The sequence below is a fragment of the Terrapene carolina genome, unplaced genomic scaffold (assembly GCF_002925995.2).
Source record: "Terrapene carolina triunguis isolate 2854851 unplaced genomic scaffold, T_m_triunguis-2.0 Scaffold69, whole genome shotgun sequence".
In the NCBI taxonomy this organism is placed as follows: Eukaryota; Metazoa; Chordata; order Testudines; family Emydidae; genus Terrapene; species Terrapene triunguis.
This window is the reverse complement of record NW_020664420.1, coordinates 18,234,954-18,260,185: the sequence shown is the minus strand read 5'-3', so window position 1 is coordinate 18,260,185 and position 25,232 is coordinate 18,234,954. Positions and strand designations below refer to the sequence as shown.

At 41.0% G+C, this 25,232-nt stretch overlaps 1 protein-coding gene across 3 annotated transcripts in view; it reads left to right on the top strand.

Annotated features, from left to right (window-relative positions):
* Positions 1-24,537, top strand: part of NADK2 (NAD kinase 2, mitochondrial) — a 73,726-nt gene extending 49,189 nt beyond the window's left edge. The window contains exons 7-12 of one of the 3 annotated variants that reach the window (XM_029910887.1): positions 1,300-1,378; positions 9,637-9,780; positions 11,727-11,782; positions 11,873-11,926; positions 12,407-12,530; positions 24,510-24,537. In XM_029910887.1, coding sequence (XP_029766747.1) covers positions 1,300-1,378; positions 9,637-9,780; positions 11,727-11,782; positions 11,873-11,926; positions 12,407-12,530; positions 24,510-24,522 — 470 coding nt within the window. In that variant the 3' untranslated portion in view covers positions 24,523-24,537. Of the gene's footprint in view, positions 1-1,299; positions 1,379-9,636; positions 9,781-11,726; positions 11,783-11,872; positions 11,927-12,406; positions 12,531-17,766; positions 18,110-24,509 lie in introns of those variants that run through there. The other 2 variants (XM_026649049.1, XM_026649048.1) reach the window with 2 other exon arrangements.
* The last annotated feature ends 695 nt before the right edge of the window (positions 24,538-25,232 follow it).

Genomic DNA, 25,232 nt, shown 5'->3' with positions numbered 1-25,232 from the left:
GAAACAACAAGGCAGACAACTACAGGTTGTTGGTGGAAAACCTCCTCAAGGCATACAAAAGCCTTGGTTGCAACATGTCACTAAAGATACATTTTTTGCACTCTCATCTAGATTTTTTTCCACCGAACTGCGGAGCAGTGAGCGACGAGCATGGCAAGCGATTTCACCAGGACATTGCAACAATGGAGAAATGCTATCAGGGCAAATGGAGCCCATCAATGCTTGCAGACTATTGCTGGACAGTGACAGGAGATGCTCCATTTAATGAATACAAGAGACAAGCCAAGACGCGCCGAGTAGACACTGAATAGGATTAAACTATGTACATAATAGTTTTTTGCCTTTTGTTTCATAATAAATGTTATTTATATAACCCTTTTGCTGATTTTTAAAGTGTTACATAAACAGGACAGGTGAAATATTATCATGTAAAGCAACCATAAACACATGAAAAGACCTAGGTTTACAAATTATGATTAAAACTCTACTATCTACACAATATACATAGACATAAAATGTACAAACTTAAATATCTTAGAAACAGTAGCCAATCAGTTGTTTTAATTGTCATATTTGAATTCAGCACATCAAAATACATAATAAATAGCACATTTTATCTCTGAAGCAGACGACTTCTCAAAAATTGTAGACCAGTGTAGCCTGATAGTGGTCACTGGAAACTTGGCTAGATGGACCACTGCTATAATCCAGTATAGCTCTACCTATTCATAGATTCTAAGGCTGGAAGGGACCATTGTGATCATCTAGTCTGACCTCCTACATGACACTTCATAGAATTTCCCTGAAATAATTCCAGTTTGAAATAGAACATATCTTTTAGGAAAACATCCAATCTTGATTTAAAAATTGCCAGTAATGGAGAATTCATCCCAACCCTAGATAAGTTATTCCAGTGGTTACTTACCCTCACCATGAAGAGAAGAATTCAGCTTGTCTGGTCATCCACTTGTCTTTTGGCAAGACACAATCAAAACTTACTTTTTTCGTTCTTCTCAGATTCATATATCCAAACTGTTTTTTCTCAACTTTCCTGGAAGAAGTTTGTTTGGGTAGAGACCAAGCCTGAAAAGTTTGTCAGAAAAATGAACTCTTCAGGAAAACTATGAAAAACTGAAAATAGATATTAAGATTGTGAACTTATGCACTCTTAATTATAATCAGTTACTGCTATTTTTAATAGATTAAGAAAATTTTGAGAATTCAGTTTTTAGAAATGTAATTTAAAACTCGCCACAATAATTCATGTTTTAGTAACGATCATTTGCCTAATACCTGCAGGATCTGAAGTTTCTGGACCACATCTTTTGCCAGTGAGAGCACTAAATGAAGTCTTCATTGGAGAGTCTCTCTCATCCAGGTACAGTTAACTTCTGCACTGTTAAACATTGAGATGTGACAGTCTAAATTTGTTTTTGTTTAAATATCAGTTTTATGAAAATTCAACAGGTAGTCTTTGTGTTTGCTGCCATATTTCTTTTCAGCCCATGAATATCAGACTTTCATGGGTTACAAAAATAGATATTTACTAAGATGTGGTAGAACAGTTGAGTGACATACCTCTATTCCTGATTGTCGTCCTACCTCTCTAGCCATTCCTTCAGATCTGTTCTTCCTCTCCTTGTGCCTGTGGGGTCCCACAGGGCTTTGTCCTGGGTTCCCTTGTTGCTTTATACCCTTCCTTTTGGTGGTTTCGTGTTCTCACCTGGCTTCAATTGCCATCTTTATGATGACTTGGAGATCTACCTGTCTATCCCTAACTTACTGAGATATGAGACTGGATAGAGATCTGTCCAGCATCTTCTCCTAGATGTCTTGTCATAACGTTAAGCTTAACATGGCCAAAACCAAACTTCCGACCTTTATTTCCACAATCTCCACCACTAGCAACGTTACCATTCACCCTGTCATTCAAGCGTTTGTGTCCTAGGAGAATGGTTTTGTAGGGGAAGGGAGTGAAAATTCAGACAATCAGTATCCAAAGCTTAGTGCTGCTTGCTCCAAGATATCTGATTACTTTTTTGTCCCTAGGTTTAAAATTCTTGTTTCAGGCCTTTATCTCCCATTTCTATTCTTTGAGTGCTTGCACATGTCCATTCCACTGTAGGTGTGAATGCTTGCCTCGTGCACCATATCAGAGAACTTTTTTCCCTCAGCTGTACCTGTCGGGGTGACTCGAGCGCCCTCGCCTGCCTCACACCACTGCATGCTGGTATAAGAGGTTGGAGCTGCCCTGACTCCCCCCAGTTCCTTCTTACCACCAGTGACAGTTACCAGAGCAATCTTACGCTAGTTATCATAAATGCTTTCCTCACTCCTCTGTATAGATACACCCTCTTATTGTTAGGAATTAGTTAAGTTAGTTTTAGCTGTTTTTACTGATCGGTCTTTTGGACTAGGTTTTTTCATTTTTCGGTACTGGGTTGGGTGCCAGAACAATGCTTTGTTCACGAGGGATTGTCCTGCCATACTTGCACTAAAACCCATCAGTCAGTTACCTACACCTGGCCTGTTTAGAGTGTTTGGGAGAATCTCCTCTCAGTGACAAATGTCACACTTTTAAGGTATTTAAGCTCTCCTCAAGGACAGAGTGGCGAGGCTCAAGTGTCTACTCACGGAGGCAGCGCTTCAGCCCAGATCAGACTCATTGCATGGGGAGAGAGCCCCGAACCTGTCGGCCTTGGTGTGGCATGCACCAGAGATGTCTGTGGCTCCTCAGTCCCACTCATTGGTACTGAAGAAAAGAATTAGACCTTCCTCAGATTGAGTACTGTGCTCTGTCGTTTTGGTGCCTAAGCCTAGTAAAGGCAGAGACTCTAAGAAACATTCTGTGAAGAGTCTTTTACAGGAGAAACCTTCAGCTTTAAAGAAGGGATTGCTACTTCTAGAGTCTGTGCCAGATCCATCGAGGGCATCCCCTGAAAGGTGTCTGAGACAGAGCCATCAGCCACTTCTTCTCCCAAGCATTCTGGAGGTGTACGCAGCCACAAGAGACCTACTTAGCCTCTCAGTACCAGTATCCCTGGCAATGCAAAAGGTTCACAATGTGCACCTGCAGCACCCACCTCACTGTCAGGAACTCATGGTACCATGGCCTACCAAGCCTGTGATGATTTTCCTGGTACCTCTTTCCAGCGCCTGTCCCAAATACCAACAGATTCTGCACACCCTCGCACCAAACAGTTCAGACTCTTCATCTTTGGACTCGAAGGTACATTTGTTTGTGTCCCATACAAGGAAGAGGACATAAACTCCATCACAGATGTGGGCATCGTGGGCAGTGCAGCTGTCTCAACACTGTCCTGATCCTCCTTTCAAGAGGCAATGACACTGTCAAGGCTGGGGCCCGAGGCCCTTATCAGTGGCCATTCTGGACACCATGGGACATTCCCCCTCCCTCTAGGTCTTCCCTGTAGCCTTCAGTCTGGGTCACTGAGACTTCTCCAGGGACATCGACCCTAAGAACATCATTCTCCAGTACTGAAATTGCTACCAAGCACCCAGAACCAACTCGGGCTGCTTCCCCACCATATGCCATGGAGCAGCTACTACATCAGAGTCCTGTGACATCCTTTTCCTCATCACCAGATGAAGCATTTCAGGCAGCAAGTGATTCACCACCACCACCACAGAGCTCACCAAGACCTAGCAAGAAGTGTGGCCTCTGTTCTTGATATTCAGATGGAGGTGTGTGAAAGCTCCCACAAGTGGGTGGACATCTTGATAGTGGTGACCCCTGCCAGGGTGACTCTGCCAACTAAGGAAACCATTATGAAGCTAGTCAAGGTGCTATAGCACATGCTTTCTTCCTTACCTCCTGTAGCAAAGCGAGCTGAAAGGAGGTACTATGTCCCCTCTAAGGAATATGAATATTTGTAGTCCTACCGTCCCCTGGGTTCCTTCGCAGCTGCTAATGAATGGGAGAGGTAAGGTCACCAAGTGTCGATGCTGAAAGAAGTGAATAGGCTGGACTTGTTTGGACACAAGCTTTATTCTACAGGGAGTTTACAACTTAGGATTGCAAACCAACAGGCACTCCTGAGCTGCTGACTTCACCCTCTGGGAGAACATTATAAAATTTAAAGACAAACTGCCAAAGGACTGTAATTAGGAATTTGCAGGAATGGTGGACGAGGGCAATCTGTTTTCCAGAACTGCTCTCCAGGACAGTTTATATGTTGCAGATGTGACAGCTCGAATCATGACATCAGCTATTACCACGGGAAGATGTTAATGGTTACAGTTCTCTGGTCTCCCCCCGAAAGTCCAGCAGACCACTTTTTCAAAGGTCCCTCTTTGTTTTCAAATAAGACGGACGATAGGCTTCATAGCCTAAAAGGTTCTGGGGCAACATTAAAATCTCTTGGAATTACTACTGTTAAAGAGAGGGAAACAGTTCCATCTTCAGCAGTCATACAGACATCATGATCATCTTCCCCAGTCTCAAAATCCACTGAGGAGAAAGGGCAGGAGTTAGAGGAGGTGTCTTCCACTGCCCTCCACTTCAGCATCAGTGGGTTCATCCTGTCCGCCCACCTCATTCCAAACAAACACTCTGATGCATTGTTCGAGGGCATAGTTACTGTAGTTCTATTGATTTCCCTCCTTTTGTTTTCCAACCACTTATCCCACTTCCCAAGTGCTTGGGCCCACATAACATCAGATCAGTGGATGTTAATCATGGTAGAACTGAGATGTGCCCTCCAGTTCATTTCTACCCCTCCTCCCACAACCCTTCTCCATCCTTCTTCAAGGACCAATGCTCGAGATCGTCCTTCAGCAGGAGATCCCGTCACTACTTCAAGCAGGGGCCATAGAGGAAGTTCCACTGGGAGTCAGGGGAAAGGCATCTATTTCCAGTATGTTCTGATTCCCAAAGCAAAAGAGGGTCTCAGGCCTATTTTGTATCTAAGAATTAAACAAATTCCTGAAGATTAAGTTCCGCATGGTTAACCTAGCCTAGATTATTCCTCACTGGAGACATGGTGTGCTGCCTTCAACTTGAAGGATGCTAATTTCCATGTTGTGATATGACATGACCATCGTAAGTTTCCCATAAAGGGGTCCCATTATCAGTTCATGGTTCTCCTGTTCAGTCTCTCAGCTACTCCTCAGGTATTCACGAAATGCATGATGGTACTGGCAGCACATCTTCTAAAATCAGGAGTTCACATGTTCCTGGACGACTGGTTGATCAGAGGTTGGTTATCCAGTATATCCACCGTCCTGTCCACATTCGACCCACTGACACTCCTAGTGAATTGGGAAAAATCAATTCACAAACCTGTACAAAGGATAGATTATATTGGGAGCAGTCTTAGACTTTATCAAGGCCTTGCTGCCGCAATCCAGGTTCGAGACAATGGAGCCTTGTGCTTCAACTGAAAGCATACCCTCTCCACCACAATGTACAGCTGTATCTGCATCCTAGGTTACATGGCAGGGTGTATGTATGTGGTTCAGCCCGCCAGGCTACACCTCAGAAGGCTTCAGGCATGGCTAGCATCTGTGTATACTCCAAGTTGACATCACCTGGACAAGGTGGTTCGGTGCCAATGTCAGATTTGTCATCCCTGGTTTGGTGGATAGACCCTCTGATTCACTGTGTGTGGGTCCCTGTCACTTCCCTGCTACCAGCCCTCACCACGAGTGGTCTCTATGTCCAGACATTGCTGGGTCACTCTTTTGCATGGGGGAGAGGGGAGCTCTTCAAAGGACCTATTTGCAACAAAGACCAACAAAAAATGCCATTGGTTTTGCTCCCGGGGAGGTCTCAGCCTCGGCTCTTTGGCAGATGGGTTTCTACTTCCTTGGAAAGACTCTTCTGTACACCTTCTCTCCAGTTCCCTTGCTGCTCAGGGTCTTGTGCAAAGTCAAGACCCTGAGCATCCCGACCTACAAGACCTTACTTAAAAGCGTGGATGCTTCATGGTTAACACAACTAGAGGCATGTATCTGGCGAAATGGAAGTGCTTCTCTGTTTGGACCCAGCAGAAAGTTGTACCCCCAAAGCATGCTCCCCGAGCCTCATTTTGTACTATCTTCTTAACCTGAAACATCAGAGTTTAGTGACCAGCTCCATAAGGATACACCTGGCTTCCATCTCAGTTTGTCAGACCTCAATGGATGGTAGATCCTTTTCTCCAACCCAGTCATTACCAAGTTCCCAAAGGGCTTGTCCAAGTAGTACCCACATCTCCAAGATCCTGTTCCCTCCCCTCTCCCCTTGGGATCTGAACTGGGTCCTAGCTAAGTTAATGGGACCACTATTTGAACTCTCTGCAAGTTGCTCTCTGCTTCACCTCTGTATGAAAGTAGCATACAGTGGCCACTACCTCAGCCAGAAGGGTGGACAAATTAAGAGCCCTAGTGTCTGTTTCCTATACAGTTTTCCACAGGGACAAAGTTTGTCTTCACCCTCACCCAAAATTTCTCTCCAAGGTAGTCTCTAATTTCCATATTAACCAGGCAGTCTATTTCCTGATATTCTTCCCCAGACCTCATGTCTACAGAGATGAGGAGAGACTTCATTCATTGGATGCAAGAAGTGCTTTAGCTTTCTACATGGACAGAACTAAATCCTTTAGATTCTCCACATGGTTGGTTGTTTGTTGCAGTTGCAGACAGGGTTAAGGACCAACAAGTCTCCACTTCCACTCAGAATCTCATCCTGCATCTCATTGTGCATTCATTTGTTACCAGCTAGCCAAGGTATCTCCACCAGCTAGAGTTATTGGTGTGTGTCACGCTGTCTGGAATAGCTCACATCTGAGAGTGCCAATCTCAGGTCAAACTGTCAGAGAACAGGGTAGACGCCCCAAACTGGTGGTATATTCTATACTTAGATTTCACCAAGCCGGTAACAACTGTGCACTTCTGAATTGCTATATTAGTCTTACTATAGAGTCACAAACAGTCCCCATTAGGCTTTCCAGTGCATCTTGCCACCCAGGCAAACTGGACTAAGCGATGAAAAGTTATTAAAACCAAAATTCACCACACATTAAGTCACTCCCAACCCCAAAGGGCCAGTCACTTATCCCAGGTCAACGGATACTCTTGATCTCACACCAAAGACAATGCTGTAGACAATTTCTCTGGTAAACTAAGATTTATTAGTTAAGAAAAGAAATATGTTTTTGAGAGATTAAAGCAGGTAAAACACATTACAGGTGAATCAGAATTTCAGTCCAAATGGTAGCAGAGATGTAGTAATCTGGTTTTTCATAAGTCTCTCAGGATTACCCAAAATGCCTTTGGGGATCTCTGTCCAATTGCTCAGAATTCCCCCGTCAGACTCCGAGTCCAGAGATATAGGGTCGCTTCCAGGGTTCATTCTTATAGCTGTCTCCCCTGAAAAGCTGTCTGGCACAGTGTTCCCAGCACACCATGAGTCTGTAGATTTCCCGTTGTTGAACGCAACGACCCATGCTTTGAAGTTAGCGTGCTTCTCATTTGCAGTTCTAACGATTCAGTCCTGGTTAATGGGCAATTCAGTTACATAGACATACATAATACATTTAATTACAGACATCCAGACAGTCCATTAGATTTCATGCGGTTCTACACATTGAGTAAATTCTCATCTAAACACTAATACATCCTTTGATTTAGGGCTAATTAAGTACAGGTGTGTGTGTGTGTGTGTGTGTGTGTGTGTGTGTGTATATATATATATATATATGTGTGTGTGTGTGTATAATGCACATTGTAATGTAATAATATTCAGCAGATTACAGATAAATGAAGACAATACCATCACATTTCCTTTGAATTGTGCCAACACACATTACCATGTCTTTTGACGCTCCTTTGATTGCTGTTAGCCTGCTGCTGTGGTCTGAGCTGGCGACCTACCAGACAGCGTCACAGCGTGTTCTTCTAGAACACAGGCAACGAAGGCAGCTTTCTTGGTTCTCATGCCAATCTTAGACATTTGCAAAGCTGCGACTGGTCATCAATCCACACTTTCGCTTCTTATTATGCTATTTTCCGTCAGTGCAGGATAATGCCATTTTGGATGAGTTGTCCTTCAGTCACTATTCAAGTAGACTCTGAGCCCACCACCGTATTTGTCTGCTCATGTGTGACTTACAGTGGAATGGACATGTTCAAGCACTTGAAGAAAAACCAGTTACCTACCTTTCTCTAACTGTTCTTGTAGGTGTGTTGCACATGTCCATTCCACGACCTGCCCTCCTTCCCCCTCTCTTTTGTCCCAGTAACAGTGGAAAGAACCTACTAGGAAAGGCTTTAAAGTTCCCTACAAGAGCTTACTGAGCAGGTCAGTAAAGAAAATGAGTAATGATATTGGAATAACTACTGTCTATTCTAAACTTGCTTTGAGGGTGCTTGTCGTATCTTTGACAGGTAAGTCTACTTTATCTGTGCTCCATTTCTTAATAACTTGGTTTCAGTTTCCTCCATCTTTCTATGTTGAGTTCTTTAAAAATGTGCTCATCTAAAACTCTGGGTTCATGTACAAAAATGAAGCTAGTTAGGACCAGGTTTCAAGGTGTAGTCTTCCCAGCCTATCCAGATAAGAGTTTATCATCCATACAGCTCACTTTCTAAGAAGAGCTTTTGAAGTGTGACTCAAATGTTACTAATGAATGTGTGCTGCTGACATACTGTGTTTTTCAGGAAGCTAGATTTCATGATCTAGACTGGATTTTATAAACGGAACTAACTCTCATATTTCAGCAGCTCTAGCCCAGGGAAGTTTTGAGACTTAAAGAAAAATGCCACTCTCAGTGTAGCTTAGCAGATGTACCATAATGCATTGCACAGAAAAGTAATTGCTTTCCAAGACAGTCATGTAACAAGATGACTACTTTACTACATTTATAGTTTAAAAGGAATTTGTATAGAGCAAAAACAAATCTTGGTGATTTTAATTGTCAAAGCTATTTGAAGAATCCAGCTGTATTTATAACTTGCTATTGAAGTGATCACAAATTCAAGTTTGAAGCTTTGCTCTTACTTACTGGCATTAGAATTTTTCAGTTCACTGGAATTTCCTACCAGTTTGAGTTTTCTGATGTAATCTGGTAACATGGGACCAAATGACGGCATTAGCATAGTTTATGCAGTAGTTCAATAACTGTACAAGTGGAGATAGTTGCATATGTAATTCCATTTCAGAAAGCACAGAAATCCCAGCTGTACACAAAGTTGTGACCAGTATATAAACTATAAAGAGTTTCTCACCTGCATGGAATGCAATATGAATGGTATCAACAGTTGAAGAATCTGCTTAGCAAAGTTCATGTTGAAATGTGGAAAATACTAGAATCTTCAAAACATGTCATAAGCTATTTTGTAGTAGAAACACAATTTTCAAATTTAACATTGTGTTGATTGGACAACTTTGAAAGTCTACTAAAATAGTTTAACTTTGATTTCTTGCAGGTGTAGCAATGCAAATTAATATTTATGCTAGCAAAGTAGTTTGCTGTCTCATGAGTGTTTTTTTTTTTTTTAAGTAAAGCAATACTTACCTCCATATCAAAAGTTAACTGTACAAAACTCTGTTGTGAAATTGTCAGCCATATTTGAAACTGGTCCTTCTGGATTTATACATGCCTGATATAGGGCTATGTGTTCTGTCTTATTCAGGGTGAACTATAAGTCCTGCAAACCCAGTTTTAAATTCTCGCTTCATAGGGCCTCCTACTATGAGGTATCAGTTGATGATGGTCCATGGGAAAAGCAGAAGAGTTCAGGGCTCAATGTATGCACTGGAACAGGATCAAAAGCCTGGTAAGTTAGTGTCACTATTTTAATATTAAAGTACTAAATGTTTCTCATCTGAAACAAATTTTGAATGACTTGAAGTTTCTAAAACTGTTCTCTGATATGCTCATTTTCTTTAGCTTCTAACACATCAGGCCAATTATTTTGGGCAATATATGAGTTGCCACAAACCAAGTTTCTATCTGATAAATAACTAATGCATAATTTAAAAGAAAAATCATTGACCAATATGTGCTCAGTTTTTCTGCCTATCATGGCTCTCGTGGCTGGGAGTGGCAGACAGACAAGCACATGATGGAAAGGGAAAATCTTGGAGGATCGGGAAACTGAAAACTACATTGGGGACACAGGGTTTGGTCAGGAGAAATGTGAGGGAGAAGCCACCTGTAGATGAGAGGTGGCTGGGGAGGGGGAAGGAGCCAGCCTCTGTTGGATTTGCAGAGTCCACCAAATTTCGTGTCACTCAATTCAATGTAGCCCCTGTGTTTTTTTATAATAAATTGTTGTTTCACACTGTCCACACATTTTTTTTCAGTTTTCATTGTACTGCAGAATTTTATATTGGAAAATACATAATTTCAGGTGGTAGTTGTTGAGGATGAGCATGGAGGGCTTAGCAGCTGAGTAGGGTGAGCTGCTGCAGTGTTTGGCAGCTGGGAATGTACATTAGGCAGATGATTCCGGATGGGTGATGCCTGATGGATAACAATACAATAGTTAAGTCACTGAAAGACAGCTCAGTTTCAAAGTTAAAAATCCAGTGAGATGAATGGGGCAGATCACATGGATGCTTCCTGCACACAAAAAGACAACACTTCACTATTCCTATTTTCATGATTATCTTCACAATCTTAAGTGTTAGAAACAGCAACTTTTAAAATGAATCTGGAGCACAAGATGGCAAAGGTTGAAGTTTATAGCAGATTCTGTTGCTTTTGTTCCAGTAGTCCCTAAATCCTGTCTAACTGGGCTTTTTTCTTCCTTTGGTTCAACAACTAAAAAGCAAGAGAACTTGATTCTTCCTTTGCGCAGGAAATTAATACAGGATCAAGGCCTTGTGCTACTGTACTGTATAAAAACATAGTAAAAGACAGTCCCCGTCTCAAAGAGCTTTCTAATCTAATTTAATACAAAACATAATGGGCCTGATTTTCATTTACACCAAGACTCTTTACATTACATTGGTGGTATAAAGGGGCCTTAAAGCATAAATATATGTGTTTGAGTGGTGTAAAGCCTGCCTTAATGAGAATCAGACCCATTAGGTCTTCTATTAAATTAGAAGACCTAATGGGCCTGATTCTAATTTACGCTCAGGCACCTTTACGGTACTCAAGCATAAATATGCTCCATTTTAAGTCCCTTTTACACTGCCAAAGTAATGGAAAGGAGTCTTTGTAAATGAGAATCAGGTTCAATTAGTGTTGCCAGTTTTGGCTGGACATATTCCTGGAGATTTCATCACAACAGTCTTTAATTAAAGATTAATCTTTCGTTCCTGGAGATTCCAGGACAATTCTGGAGGGTTGGCAACCCTAGGTCCAATAAGTAGGTGGAAGAATGAGGGCAAGAGGGATATGCACATAGACTGTTCAATTTGCAGGTTTTGAGTTGATTTTCTTTTAGATATAAAGAAAACAATTGCCAGCTATTGCTTGGTGGATCTAAGGATAGTGACAGAGGCAGAATTAAGATTATTTGTATAACTTTACTTGTGTGTTTCAAATCTTTTAATTATTTAAGTGAAACTTCAATTTTGGATTACTATGCTTTCCAAAATGTAGATGATTTTTAATCTAAAAGTTGTGTTAAGGCATTTTCTGAAATGGTTATCATCTTTTCTCAACCCTGATTACAACATTATTTTCTCCTGGATAATTTTGAAATCTTTATAGAAGAGATTTTGTCAGCACGTGTTACTTACCAAACACTATCTTTACTTCCATGTTTAGGTCCTATAATATTAACAAGGTGGCAACCCAGGCTGTTGAAGAGATCCTTAAGATTGGTGAGTTGACAGCACACACAGCATTACATGTTAATTTTATCTGAAGATGATCCTGTCTAATTGGGTCCTTTTCTTCCTTTGGTTCAACAGCTAAAAAGCATGAGAGCTTGAATCTTCCTTTGAGCAGGGAACTAATACAGAAAGGTTAGTGAAAATGACAACTTTTTTAGTAGTTTTATAGCATTTTTTTAATAATTCATATTGATTGTATTCTATTACTTAACAATTACAGCACTTAAAAGTGCTTTGTTACACTAAACAGTAGTTTTTCCTTAAGAGGAAGCACATTTAATTAAATATAATGTACCATATGATCTGCAATTCAAGAATCTTTAATGTGTCATAAATATTTTGTTAGAGAATTTCAGCTCTTTACAATTGAGAACTGATACTTTGAATAATGGTTCTGAATTGAGAGCGCCACTCAGTGGTTAGTCATTCAATGGAACTGTAATGACTCCTCCTGTAAAGATGCATCTTTTTCATTCTAACTGGGCACTTCTAAAAATCATAAATGCTGTCTAAACAGTTTGATAGTGGAACTGTTCCTCTGCTTGGAATGTACAGCCTTGAGAATTACTAACTCCTCTAGAGAAAGTGATGATCCAATTTTTGTACTTACAGTAACAAATGAATATAATGACTCCCTGCTGTATAGTCCAGAAGAACCAAAGATGTTTTTCAGTATTCGAGAGCCTATTGCAAACCGGGTTTTTTCAAGTAGTCTGCAGCGTGGCTTCTTTTCAAAGTAAGTATTGCCTATACATGTAATTGAACACTTAATGTTTAACTAATATGTAAAATAAAATAGGTAGCCTGAGAGCTTGACTTAAATGTGCTTGATACTCAGGTTTCTGTGTCCATACTGAGTCGGAAGCAAGTGTCCTCCTTTCTCTTAGATGCTTTCAGGACTAATTGAGCAGACCAAGGAAAGAATTTCACTTCACCTGAATAGATCACATGAGATGGGCAAAAATATAAACAATATTAAACTGAACAAAACTAGGGAGTTTACTCAACATGCTGAGGTCTAAATGTGATCGAGGCCCCCCAGAAATAGTAGTAGAGGAAAACTATTAAAGCAGGAAGCTTTTGATATGGGATGAGTTCTTAGCAATTAATGCTCACCACCATTTGCTTATTCTGTATTGGAGACATTCTATTTGAGTATAAATTTACACTAGGTTTGTTTGGTACAAAGTTAAAGGTGGGACAGTGGAGAGGTAAAATGCCGAATAATCTCATTCCAATTTAATAGATTAAGCCTTGAAATTCCACCCCCCACTTCCCCCAAAGTAAGATTGCTTTGTTTCTATGAAATTGTGATGTGACTTTTGGAAAGATAGTCACCCTCAATAAAGGAGGTGAGTCACTGTTTCCTTTCTCCCAGCAATGGACACCATTTATACAGCCTGTTAAACAGATTCTGCCACCTCCTTTTCCTCTCTGCACACCAATGGTCCCGTGCAAAGGAATTGCTGATCCTGTCTTTCTGTGGGCTGGTTAGAAACTCCTTTTCTTAGGAAGTCTGACAGAACCCTTGCCTAATAGGAAGTTTGTAGTAAAATGAGACTTTGTTTGCAGAAAACGCATGGGTGGTAGCGGGAGCATAAGGGTCTATAAAATGTCCTCCTCATCCCTATGAAAATATTGAAGCTTTTAATTTGACAGGTCTTCCTCAAGCCGTCCAGACTAAGGCTACGTCTACACTGCACAGCTTACAGCAGCACAGCTGTGCCGCTGCTGTTTATCGGCAGTAGAGAGCTGTCCATTCCTTGGTAAAACTGTTGTTGCTCAGGGATCTGTTTTTTAAGGATTGGTCTTTGGCCTCACTGGAGCTTTTTTCCTAGTTTAAGCATGGTTGGAAGAAGGTGTCTGTTTCTGAAGGCTTTTGGCCTGGAGTTGTAGGTTATACTGAGCTATTGTAATACTTGAGTATATTTGTTATAAGATATGAGCTATGATAAATAGAATTTAATGACATTCATTGATTGAATATCATTTTTCTAATGACATTCATTCATTCTTCTAAATGGTTGCATTGTACTTCTTATTACAGATAGGTTATGGAAAGTGCTGAGTTCTAGATAATGTACAGTAGAGCAATGTTTCAAAATAGTTTTTACTACATGTGGATTGCTCATGGGGGGGCAAAACAAGATTAAGACAATCGGGGGTGCTAGTTCTACCCCAACACAAGGCCCCCTGAAGCCCTCTTTTCTTATTGTGGTCCTGTCCCCTCCCCCCCCCAATCTGAAGTGATGGTGATGGAGAGGCTGTGGCAGTGGCCCCATTAACATCCCCCAGGAGTGGCAGCAGGAGCCTCCCTCTCTCTGGGAGTAGCATGGGTAAGGGCCAGTACTTACTTAACAGTGGGGGTGAATCTACATGAGTGTGTGGGCTGGACCTACTGCATTCTTCTGTCTCACTCATACCAATTTCTGGGGTGATACATAGGCCAGTTTACACGTCTCAGAGCTATTGTTTCAGACTTTCTGCATTCTCAGGCTTGTCACATTTTCAAGCTTTTCTTTGTGACCATAAGGATAGAAACTTTCCTGTTTTTTTTAAATGAACATTTACGTTCTGACTTGATTATGTTGGATCTGGAACCAGGGTTTGGGACTATAGTGCCCATCTATGCCTTAATCCATCCCTGCTCACAGAAGTCCCCACATGTGTAAGTGTAGATTAATGGCTTTAGGATTCTTCTTGCTTTAATTGCTGTCCCATTTTTGGTCAGTGTGACATTTTTGAAAACTTATTTTTTATTAATACCACTCTCACTTTCTACACGTTCTGAAGGATAAACCCCAACAGTTGAATTCCTTTTCATTTTAAAGGTAAGCTAACTGGAAGAATATGATAGTGGCAATGTCTGTTGGTGTTTTGTTCAGTATTAGAAGAGGCTGCTTCTAGAAAATTTATAGGTAAAGTTTTAGCTTAAAATACGTATAGTCAAACTCATTTAATATTGACAGTAATCAGCTAGTTCTACATAAGGGATTTTCTAATAAGCAATATCACCTTCAAGCTTGCACTTCCTTAGCGGTAAAAGGCAAAATCATGCCCATCTGCCCACATCTGTTTCGCATACAATGAAGAATGTGTAAACCTTTCACCTTGTTTGAAAATCATTAGTGCTGCTAATTAGAAATACTGAAATTGCTTGTGCTGTATGCAATGACAAATTGATGTTCATGACTTTAATTGGACATCAAATAGGTAGCATTGTGCTGAACTGGCTCACGTTCCATGGAGTTTTGTAAGAAATCTTCCATTAAGCAAGTCAGTATTAAATGGGTTTAATTGTAGCTTCCTTTCAAAACTTAACTGAGCTACGGCATTCTCATTATTTGAACAGTTGCACTATGTGGGCTGTCTTTCTTTTCTAGCAGACAGTGTAATTCTGGCTGGATGGCATTTGGATGGCTACTTTCATCCTTCATGTAGATTCCTTCCCTCTCCTAAGCAAAGTGCTAATACTGTATATTTTTTACTGTTTAGTACAGTTTGAAGTTCGTTTGAAAAGATGCTTGAAGAATAGTGCATTCTTTCAGTGGGATTCTATATGGATGGGGACAGGGTGGATTGATTTTAAATAATTGATTTTTAACCTTGTTTTGCATTTGTACTTATTTTCCTCAAGTGCGGTTGATTCTTAGTGATTGGTTTGCAATTAAATACAGCCTTTACACTAAATTTAGTATTTCTTTTTGCTAACTAGGAACAAACGTTATATGTATATACCTTTTTATAAAACTTATTTTACACTTATTAGGATTATTCATTTTCAATTTTTTAATTACATTGCAAAATGAATGATACGTTTCTTATTTACTAAATCAGTGGTTTTCAACCTGTGGTTCGCAGACCTCTGGGGGTCTGCAAAGGATGTCTAAGATTTCCAAAGGGGTCTGAAGAGGCATAGTAAGGCAATGTAAGCGTCTGCAAATGAAAAAGGTTGAAAAACACTGTACTAGATGGTTAATTATTTTACTTGTGATTTGTGGCATCTATTTGGATGGAAATTCAAATTCAATTAATGTACAAACACAAACATTGTAAAATGATTTTATTAGTTAAATAAAACTACTTTAAATGTGCTAGATACATACATTTTATGATAAACTTTTTTCTTATCAAAACATGTTTTGCATTTAAAACTGATTTATTAAAGCAAGTATCATCTGTATGGGCTGGATGAATGGACTATAAGGTGGATAGAAAGCTGGCTAGATCGTCGGGCGTAGCGGGTAGTAATCAATGGCTCCGTGTCTAGTTGGCAGCCGGTATCAAGCGGAGTGCCCCAAGGGTCGGTCCTGGGGCCGGTTTTGTTCAGTATCTTCATCAATGATCTGGAGGATGGTGTGGACTGCACTCTCTGCAAGTTTGCAGATGACACTAAACTGGGAGGAGTGGTAGATGCGCTGGAGGGTAGGGATAGGATACAGAGGGACCTAGACAAATTAGAGGATTGGGCCAAAAGAAACCTGATGAGGTTCAACAAGGACAAGTGCAGAGTCTTGCACTTAGGACGGAAGAATCCCATGCACTGCTACAGACTAGGGACCGAATGGCTAGGCAGCAGTTCTGCAGAAAAGGACCTGGAGGCTACAGTGGACGAGACGCTGGATATGAGTCGACAGTGTGCCCTTGTTGCCAAGAAGGCTAATGGCATTTTGGGCTGTATAAGTAGGGGCATTGCCAGCAGATCGAGGAACGTGATCGTTCCCCTCTATTCGACATTGGTGAGGCCTCATCTGGAGTAGTGTGTCCAGTTTTGGGCCCCCCACTACAAGAAGGATGTGGAAAAATTGGAAAGAGTCCAGCGGAGAGCAACAGAAATGATTAGGGGGCTGGAGCACATGACTTATGAGGAGAGGCTGAGGGAACTGGGATTGTTTAGTCTGCAGAAGAGAAGAATGAGGGGGGATTTGATAGCTGCTTTCAACTACCTGAAAGGGGGTTCCAAAGAGGATGGATCTATACTGTTCTCAGTGGTATCAGATGACAGAACAAGGAGCAATGGTCTCAAGTTGCAGTGGGGGAGGTTTAGGTTGGCTATTAAGAAAAACTTTTTCACTAGGAGGGTGGTGAAGCACTGGAATGGGTTACCTCGGGAGGTGGTGGAATCTCCTTCCTTAGAGGTTTTTAAGGTCAGGCTTGACAAAGCCCTGGGTGGGATGATTTAGTTGGGGGTTGGTCCTGCTTTGAGCAGGGGTTTGGACTAGATGACCTCCTGAGGTCCCTTCCAACCCTGATATTCTATGAAGTGAATTGAACAGATTGTTTCTGGTCACTATGTCCTTCAAGATTTTAGAACTGGTAGATTTCATCCACTCATCTAGTTTTTATTTGTAGATTGGAAGAGGAAAGCACGCTTTCCTGCTTTTCTAACTCCCAATTAGTGTCTCAACATTGGATTAGGTAGTCATTTAATTGAACTAGTTGAATAAACTGAAATAAAGAAAATATTCTTTCTGTAAGTACAGAAGAAGCTGCTGCTGTCAAAAGCTAGTTCTGCAGTTCAACAATTTCTGATTCCTTCTCCTGACCCAGTGACTTCCACCAGTTCAGTGCTTTGACTTTGTTTACAACTTGCCAGCAAACATATACTGCTTAATATTTTTTATTTAATTTAAATTATTTTACTAGATTATAGTAAGTTTAGGCCTTAAAGTAGGCTGTCAGTTTCAAGTGTAATTTTAAATAGGTTTATTTTTTTTAAAAACAAACTTTGATTATTTTAAAATAAATGTATTTAATTTAAATTTTAAAAAATCTATTTTTATCGACCCTGGCTTGGGATGTTTTTTCTGATTTACTAACACATAAAAGAAAAGGGGCTATTCAGTCTATGAGAACTAACCCCTTGTCCAAAACTGTAGTGTAGGGAAGTAATGTATTTTCTAACTATTTTATTGGAAATCTGAGTATAACACTTGTTCAAGACACTTGATCACTTGTCTTGCTTTTTGCAGGGTTTGTGTCCGGTCACGTTGTTGGGATGCCTGTATGGTGGTAGATGGAGGAACTTCTTTTGAGTTTAATGATGGGGCAATAGCTTCAATATTGATCAATACAGAAGATGCATTGCGCACTGTTTTGCTAGAAGAATGAAGAAATTTAATACAGTCTGTTGAAATCCTACTAAATCCTGCACCCGGAAAAGGGAATCACTGCAGAGATAGACAGTACATCAGAATGCTGCATTATTTTAAGTTGAAAAATTTTCTTCTCTTGATGCAAGAATATTGAGAAGAGACCTGAAATCATTTCCCATTCCTGGGATGGGGAAATCTTGGAAAAAACTGGTTTTTGAGCTTTGTTTTTTGCACCTGACACAAAGGAAATGTATCTAACTTCAGTGAAATGTGATTTTTTTTTAACCTTTTAAGATGAATGTGACAGAACACTTTTTTTAAAAATTAGGTAGATGGGTTCAAATGAAATAAAGTGGTTAGCCTTGAATATTCAACTGTACAGTTTTTTCATAGCAGTCTGGAACTGAATGAACCAAACACTTCAACCCTGCATACATATACTTTTACAGAAAAATATGCTAAGATTCATTGAGTTGATGCAAGCATAAAGAATAGACTTTGGAAAATAAATCTTGATGTTGGCCTAACTGAAATGAAGATTTTTTTTGTACCCTCTTCAAACTTTTACAACGCTGCTTTGTGGTATGGTTTGTGGTAGATCTTTCAGCTCTTCCAGAGATTTTTCTACTATTTTGGTATCTACTTCAGGACTTTTTTTTGGAAAATGTTTGTTCCGGTGACTAGAAAAACTCATTTATTTTGAGTGAGGTAACTCTTCCCTATGTTTCATCTGAAATCTAGATTTTTGTTGTTGTTGTTGTTGCCTGCTATAAATCTACTTTTTAATACAAATTATTTTAACTACAATAAATTATGCTGCTTCAATTAATACATTAACTGGCCAGCAAGTGTTCTGTCAATCAGACAGTTGAAGAGAATGGTATCGAATTATATAGTTTGGGTTTTAAAAAAAGCGATATTTGGAGTTAGTAAGTAAAATGACTTGGTTTTAAATTGAGTACTTGATCTGCTTCATAACTATACTTCTGAAGATGCAGAGAAATCACATACCATTCTTTTTGTATGCCAAACATGTATGGGAGACATTAGGGTCTAATGGATGGGGCCCAGGATTAACCTCTATACCTCTTTTCCCCATTTGTAGAATGGAGCTAGCATTTTGAAGGGAAATTAAATACTTTGATATTTATGGATAAAGAGCCCTATGTAAGTGCTAAATTATTCTGCTGACACTCTCAACTGACTGTGACCAATTTATGCTTTTGGTCCCATACACACAACTTCTTTATGCAGATAAGTATTTAAGCACAACGAGTCTGCAAAAGAGAAAAGCCCATTGTTATCCACAGAAACTGTAAGCAACTTTATGATAATCTCGGGAAAGGTGGTGTGCTGAGTAGCATGTGGATTGCAGGGCAGAACTGGGCAAAACTAAGATAACAGTTTGAATTTTATGCATGTGACTTAATAGCAACAAAAAGGGCTTGTTTCTACTGTAGAATGAACTTTTATTTCAGACATTATTCTTCAAATGATACTTGTTTGAAGATATTTATACTGCAGATTTACTCAGAAGTTCTAATGGTAGTCAATGTATTTATTGTTTAGATTTTGAAATGATAAACTCTTACTTTACAGGTGGAGCAAGTAGATGAATGATTTTACCCTTATCAAATAAGTAGTTTAAACAGCCTTATTTTCTCTGTACTCAGCATGAAAAGTTAAACTCCAGTTAAATGTTAAGAGGAAGAGCCCTGAGATGGTTAAACCAATAAAGCCATTGTAATGAGATCAGTTATAGTTACAGGTTTATGCACACTTTAGATATAATCTTTTCTTTAAAAAAAAAAAAGAATTGCTGTAGACTGAAATGTGGCATAAATGTCCACTTGAAAGCTCTTTGGGCTGCAAGTGGGAAGGTGGAGTCAAAATAGCCCATTAAGCTCTTTTGAAACTATTGAGTTTTACTGTTACCAAACTGATGCTCTTCTACATGTCTATTGCAAAAAACCTGCAAATTTGTTCTAAAAGTGAATGTTAGTCCACATTGTGGATTAATCCCTTTTTTTAACAGAGATGTACTGTGCAGGAACCAGAGTATTCCAGTAAATTCATTGTTATGTAAAAAATAATCCACCTTTCAACAGTAGTTTTTGCATTCTCCTCCATGTAAATATGCACTTTAAATGCGCTAACCCCAAAATAGGCCTTTTAAGTATTTAAATACCTTTTAAGAACACTTTATTTGTATTTGTATGATATTTAAACTAAAGTTAATCAAATAATAATAATATGATTTAACTTACGGACACTAAAAGGTAGGGCAAAAACTACATCTTCCACTCAGCAAAAATTGTGAAGACTCTCTAAACAAATGAGGATAGCTATCATGTGCTGTAATATTTAGAACAGGGATGGATTAAACAACATGGTTTTTTTTGCTTTTGAGTTTCAGACCCTTAAATTGAGAATGCTGTGTCTTAAAAGCAACACTGCCAAGTAGTATAGTTCCAGTCGTTGACCTGCTTTTAAGATTTGGTATGAAATATCAGTTGGATTCATAAGTATTAAAAATAATCACAAAATGAGTTTGTGGACCTGAACCGCTCTTTTGTGCCCTCTACTGGCTTTGTAGCTGAAGTTAATCACTTACTGTATTTCTGATGCTCTTGGTGCTGGTGCACAAACCAAAGTAATGAGATGGAACTGTTAGTTTGTGCTCATTAGAAATACTAGCATGGGGTCAAAAATCCATATTGGACAAATCAGTAGGAAGAGCTCATGCCTATTATATAAATTAAGTGTAAAATCCTTTTAAAATTTGGTAAATTCTAGTGTTTATAAAGGAATGTAATATAAGCAACTTATCTGAGAGTCTAGGATACTTTTATGACAGAAGTCAACACAATCTAACTGCTTTGTCCATCCAAACTGGTATTAACTTCAAAAAACAAAGCTATTTTGGCAGCCTGCTCAATCCAGAACATTTCAGTTAAGCAATAGTTAACACCACTTAACATTTTGTTAAACTAAAATTTGACATTCTTTGCTTTTAAAAAGAAACAGTGGTATGTTGATACATACATGTAATAAATGAAATCTGGAGAGATACATGAAACTGTTTCACGCCTTGTACTTATCTGTATCTTTTGTGTTGAAAGTGCTCTTTTAAATATTTATTGAAATCTTTTGACGTGCTATGCAGTTTTTCTGATGTTTGTTAGTATTTGGCTAAGCAGGAAACATTTCTTTAGAGCAGGAGTGGGGAACCTTTTTTCAGTCGGGCCACTGATCCACAGAAAAAATCAGTCGTGGGCTACACACAGCCCCGCGGGGGGTGTGGAGGCTCGGGGCTTCCCCCCACAGCGGGGTGAGCTGACGCTTGCGGGCTTCCCCTAGGCTCTGGGGTGGGGCCAGAAATGAGGGGTTCAGGGTGGTGGGAGGGGACTCTGGGCTGGGGAAGGTGGTTGGGGTGGGGGTGCAAGGTCTGGGAGGGAGTTAGGGTGCAGGAGGGGGCTCCAGGCTGGGGAAGGGAGTTGGGGTGAAGGAGGGGGTTATGACCTGGGGCAGGGGATTTGCAGGGTCTGGCGGGGCAGCACTTAGCTCAGGTGACTCCCAGTTGGTGGCACAGCAGGGCTAAGGCAGGCTCCCTGCCTGCCCTGGCTCTGTGCCGCTCCCAGAAGCGACTGCCATGTCCGGCCCCTAGGTGGAGAGGCCAGGTGGGTCTGCATGGTGTGTGCTGCCTGCCCCCTGCAGGCACTGCCCCCGCAGCTCCCATTGGCTCCGGTTCCTGGCCAATGGGAGCTACGGAGCCGGCGCTGGGGGCGGGCGCAACTTCCCTGATCGCCCCTGTGCCTGGGAGCCGCAGGGACATGCGGTCGCTTTCGGGAGCTGCGCGGAGCTGACTAGACTTTTAACAGCCTGCCAATCCTAGCTTCCCTCCTCAGTGGGGAAAGGGGGGGGGGGGCACCGAGGCTTAGGGCTTTCAAACCGTGGCATGGAGACTTGCCGTGGGCCTCATGAAATTAAGCAGGGGCCAGAACCGGTCCGCGGGCCATAGGTTCCCCACCCCTGCTTAAGAGGACCTACACAGAACTTAAAAGGGAAACTTGCCACTTAAATGTGTCCCAAACTTATCCCTGTGGTGAGACTTCCTAATTTTTTGTGAATGTTTTAGCCAGTTACACAACTTCTAGTTTAACATTCAACATTCTTTGCTCTTGAATCATTTGGATATAGTTAGCCAACATGACCTTTTTTCTAATTTAAAATTTGAAAATGACAAACCTGAACCAGGGAAAAACTTGCATTGCTTGTGTTTAGGGTGCCAGAGACACCTTTATATTTATTGCATTAAACTTGAGACAAAAACCTTCAATCTAAAGTGGAAGCCTCTGATAGTGGAGGTTCAGGTAATGAGCACTGCAGCTTGAACATGAATATATTCAGAAGGTCCAGAACTCCTCCGTTCTAGTTGCAGACATAGAACATTGTACTCTGATTCGGTAAGTTGTCAAGCCAAGCAGTTTAAGGCCAGGTTAGTTCAGAAACCTGCAGAAGCGTTGTTTTGGTTTTATGTACGTCGCACTCTGTGCTAAACTGATGATGTCCCAGCATAGTAGTTGTGTGGGCAAGCTGTACTGGTACAGCCTTTTGGTAATTTTCTTCCTGCTATGAGTTGTGTAGTGGTCAGCAACTACTGTGTTAGATATTAGTGGTTACCCTATTAAACCTATATTGTGGAATCTGTCTCAATGCACACTACCTCTGAATGACCTGCCTTTAACTATAAGGCCTTAAGAACATATATACACACACACACACACACATAATATATACATGTAAGGAGATATATATATATAGTGTGTATATATCTCCTTACATGTTTTCTGTATATACATGTCCGAAAGACTGAGTGAACACAGGCTTGTGGTAGACAGGTGGTAATCAGTGAACTAGAATGTACATACCTGACCCAGGGGATCCCTGTAACCCTTATGCATACCGGTGCCCTCTGCCAGTCAGCATGAACTTTTAGGGGTCACTGACTGGAACCACTGGCAAACCAAGAAATTAAGGTAAAACTTTACTAAATCAAAACATTGAAAACTGCATAAGATAGCTCAATCCAATATGGTGATTATAAATGTTTCAGGTTTCAGAGTGGTAGCCATGTTAGTCTGTATCAGCAAAAACAATGAGGAGTCCTTGTGGCACCTTAGAGACTAACAAATTTATTTGGGCATAAGCTTTCCTGGGCTAAAACCCACTTCATCAGATGCACATACATACATACACACACACATATACATACATACACACACATAGTACATGAAAAGATGGGAGTTGCCTTACCAAGTGGGGGGGGGGTCAGTCTAATGAGACAATTCAATTAACAGTAGAATACCAAGGGAGGAAAAATCACTTTTGTAATGGTAATGAGGGTGGCCCATTTCAAACAGTTGACAAGAAGGTGTGAATAACAGTAGGGGGAAATTAGTATGGTAAAATTAGTTTTCGTAATGACCCATCCACTCCCAGTCTTTATTCAGGCCTAATTTGATGGTGTCCAGTTTGCAAATTAATTCCAGTTTTGCAGTTTCATGTTGGAGTCTGTTTTTTAAGTTTTTGTTGTTGAAGAATTGCCACTTTTAAGTCGGTTATTGATTGACCAGGGAGGTTGAGGTGTTCTCCTGCTGGTTTTTGAATGTTATAATTCCTGATGTCAGATTTGTGTCCATTTATTCTTTTGCATAGAGACTGTCCAGTTTGGCCAATGTACATGGCAGAGGGGCATTGCTGGCACATGATGGCATATATCACATTGGTAGATGTGCAGGTGAACGAGCCCCTGATTGTGTGGCTGATGTGGTTAGGTCCTATGATGTTGTCCCTTGAATAGATATGCGGACAGAGTTGGCACCGGGGTTTGTTGCAGGGTTTGGTTCCTGGGTTATTGTTTTTATTGTGTAGCGTGTAGTTGCTGGTGAGTATTTGCTTCAGGTTGGGGGGCTGTCTGTAAGCGAGGAGTGGCCTGTCTCCCAAGGTCTGTGAGAGTAAGGGATCGTCCTTCAGGATAGATTGTAGATCCTTGATGATGCGCTGGAGATGTTTTAGTTGGGGGCTTTAGGTGACGGCTAGTGGCGTTCTGTTACTTTCTTCGTTGGGACTGTCTTGTAGTAGGTGACTTCTGAGTACCCTTCTGGTTCTGTCAATCTGTTGCTTAGCTTCACCAGATGGGTATTGTAGTTTTAAGAATTCTTGATAGTGATCCTGTAGGTGTTTGTCTCTGTCTGAGGGATTGGAGCAAATGCAGTTGTATTTTAGGCCTGGTCTACACTACGAGTTTAGGTCGAATTTAGCAGTGTTAAATCAAATTAACCCTGCACCCGTCCACACAAAGAAGCCATTTTTGTCAACATAAAGGGCTCTTAAAATCAATTTCTGTACTCCTCCCCGACGAGGGGAGTAGCACTGAAATCGACATTGCTGGTTCGAATTAGGGTTAGTGTGGACGCAATTCGACGGTATTGGCCTCCGGGAGGGATCCCACAGTGCACCATTGTGAGCGCTCTGGACAGCAATCTGAACTCGATGCACTGGCCAGGTAGACAGGAAAAGCCCCGCGAACTTTTGAATTTCATTTTCTGTTTGCCCAGCGTGGAGAGCTGATCAGCACAGGTGACCATGCAGAGCTCATCAGCACAGGTGACCATGCAGTCCCAGAATCGAAAAAGAGCTCCAGCATGGACCATACGGGAGGTACTGGATCTGATTGTTGTATGGGAGACGAATCCGTGCTATCAGAACTCCGTTCCAAAAGACGGCATACCAAAACATTTGAAAAAATCTCCAAGGCCATGATGGACAGAGGCCACAACAGGGACTCAACACAGTGCCGCATGAAACTTAAGGAGCTGAGACAAGCGTACCAGAAAGCCAAAGAATCAAACGGACACTCCGGGACAGAGCCGCAGACATGCCGCTTCTACGCTGAGCTGCAGGCAGTTCTATGGGGGGCCACCACCACTACCCCACCCCGTCCGTGGACTCCAATGATGGGGTACTCTCAGTTGCCATGCCTCAGGATTTTGCGGACGGGGAAGATGAGGAGGAGGTTGAGGAGAGCACACAGCACACCGTTCTCCCCGACAGCCAGGATCTTTTTCTCACCCTGACTGAAATACCCTCCCAAGGCGGTATCCCGGACCAAGGAGCTGTAGAAGGGACATCTGGTGAGTGTACCTTTTGTAAATATAAAACGGTTTAAAAGCAAGCGTTTTTTAATGATTAATTTGCCCTGAGGACTTGGGATGCATTCGTGGCCAGTACAGCTACTGGAAAAGTCTGTTAACGGGTCTGGGGATGGAGCGGAAATCCTC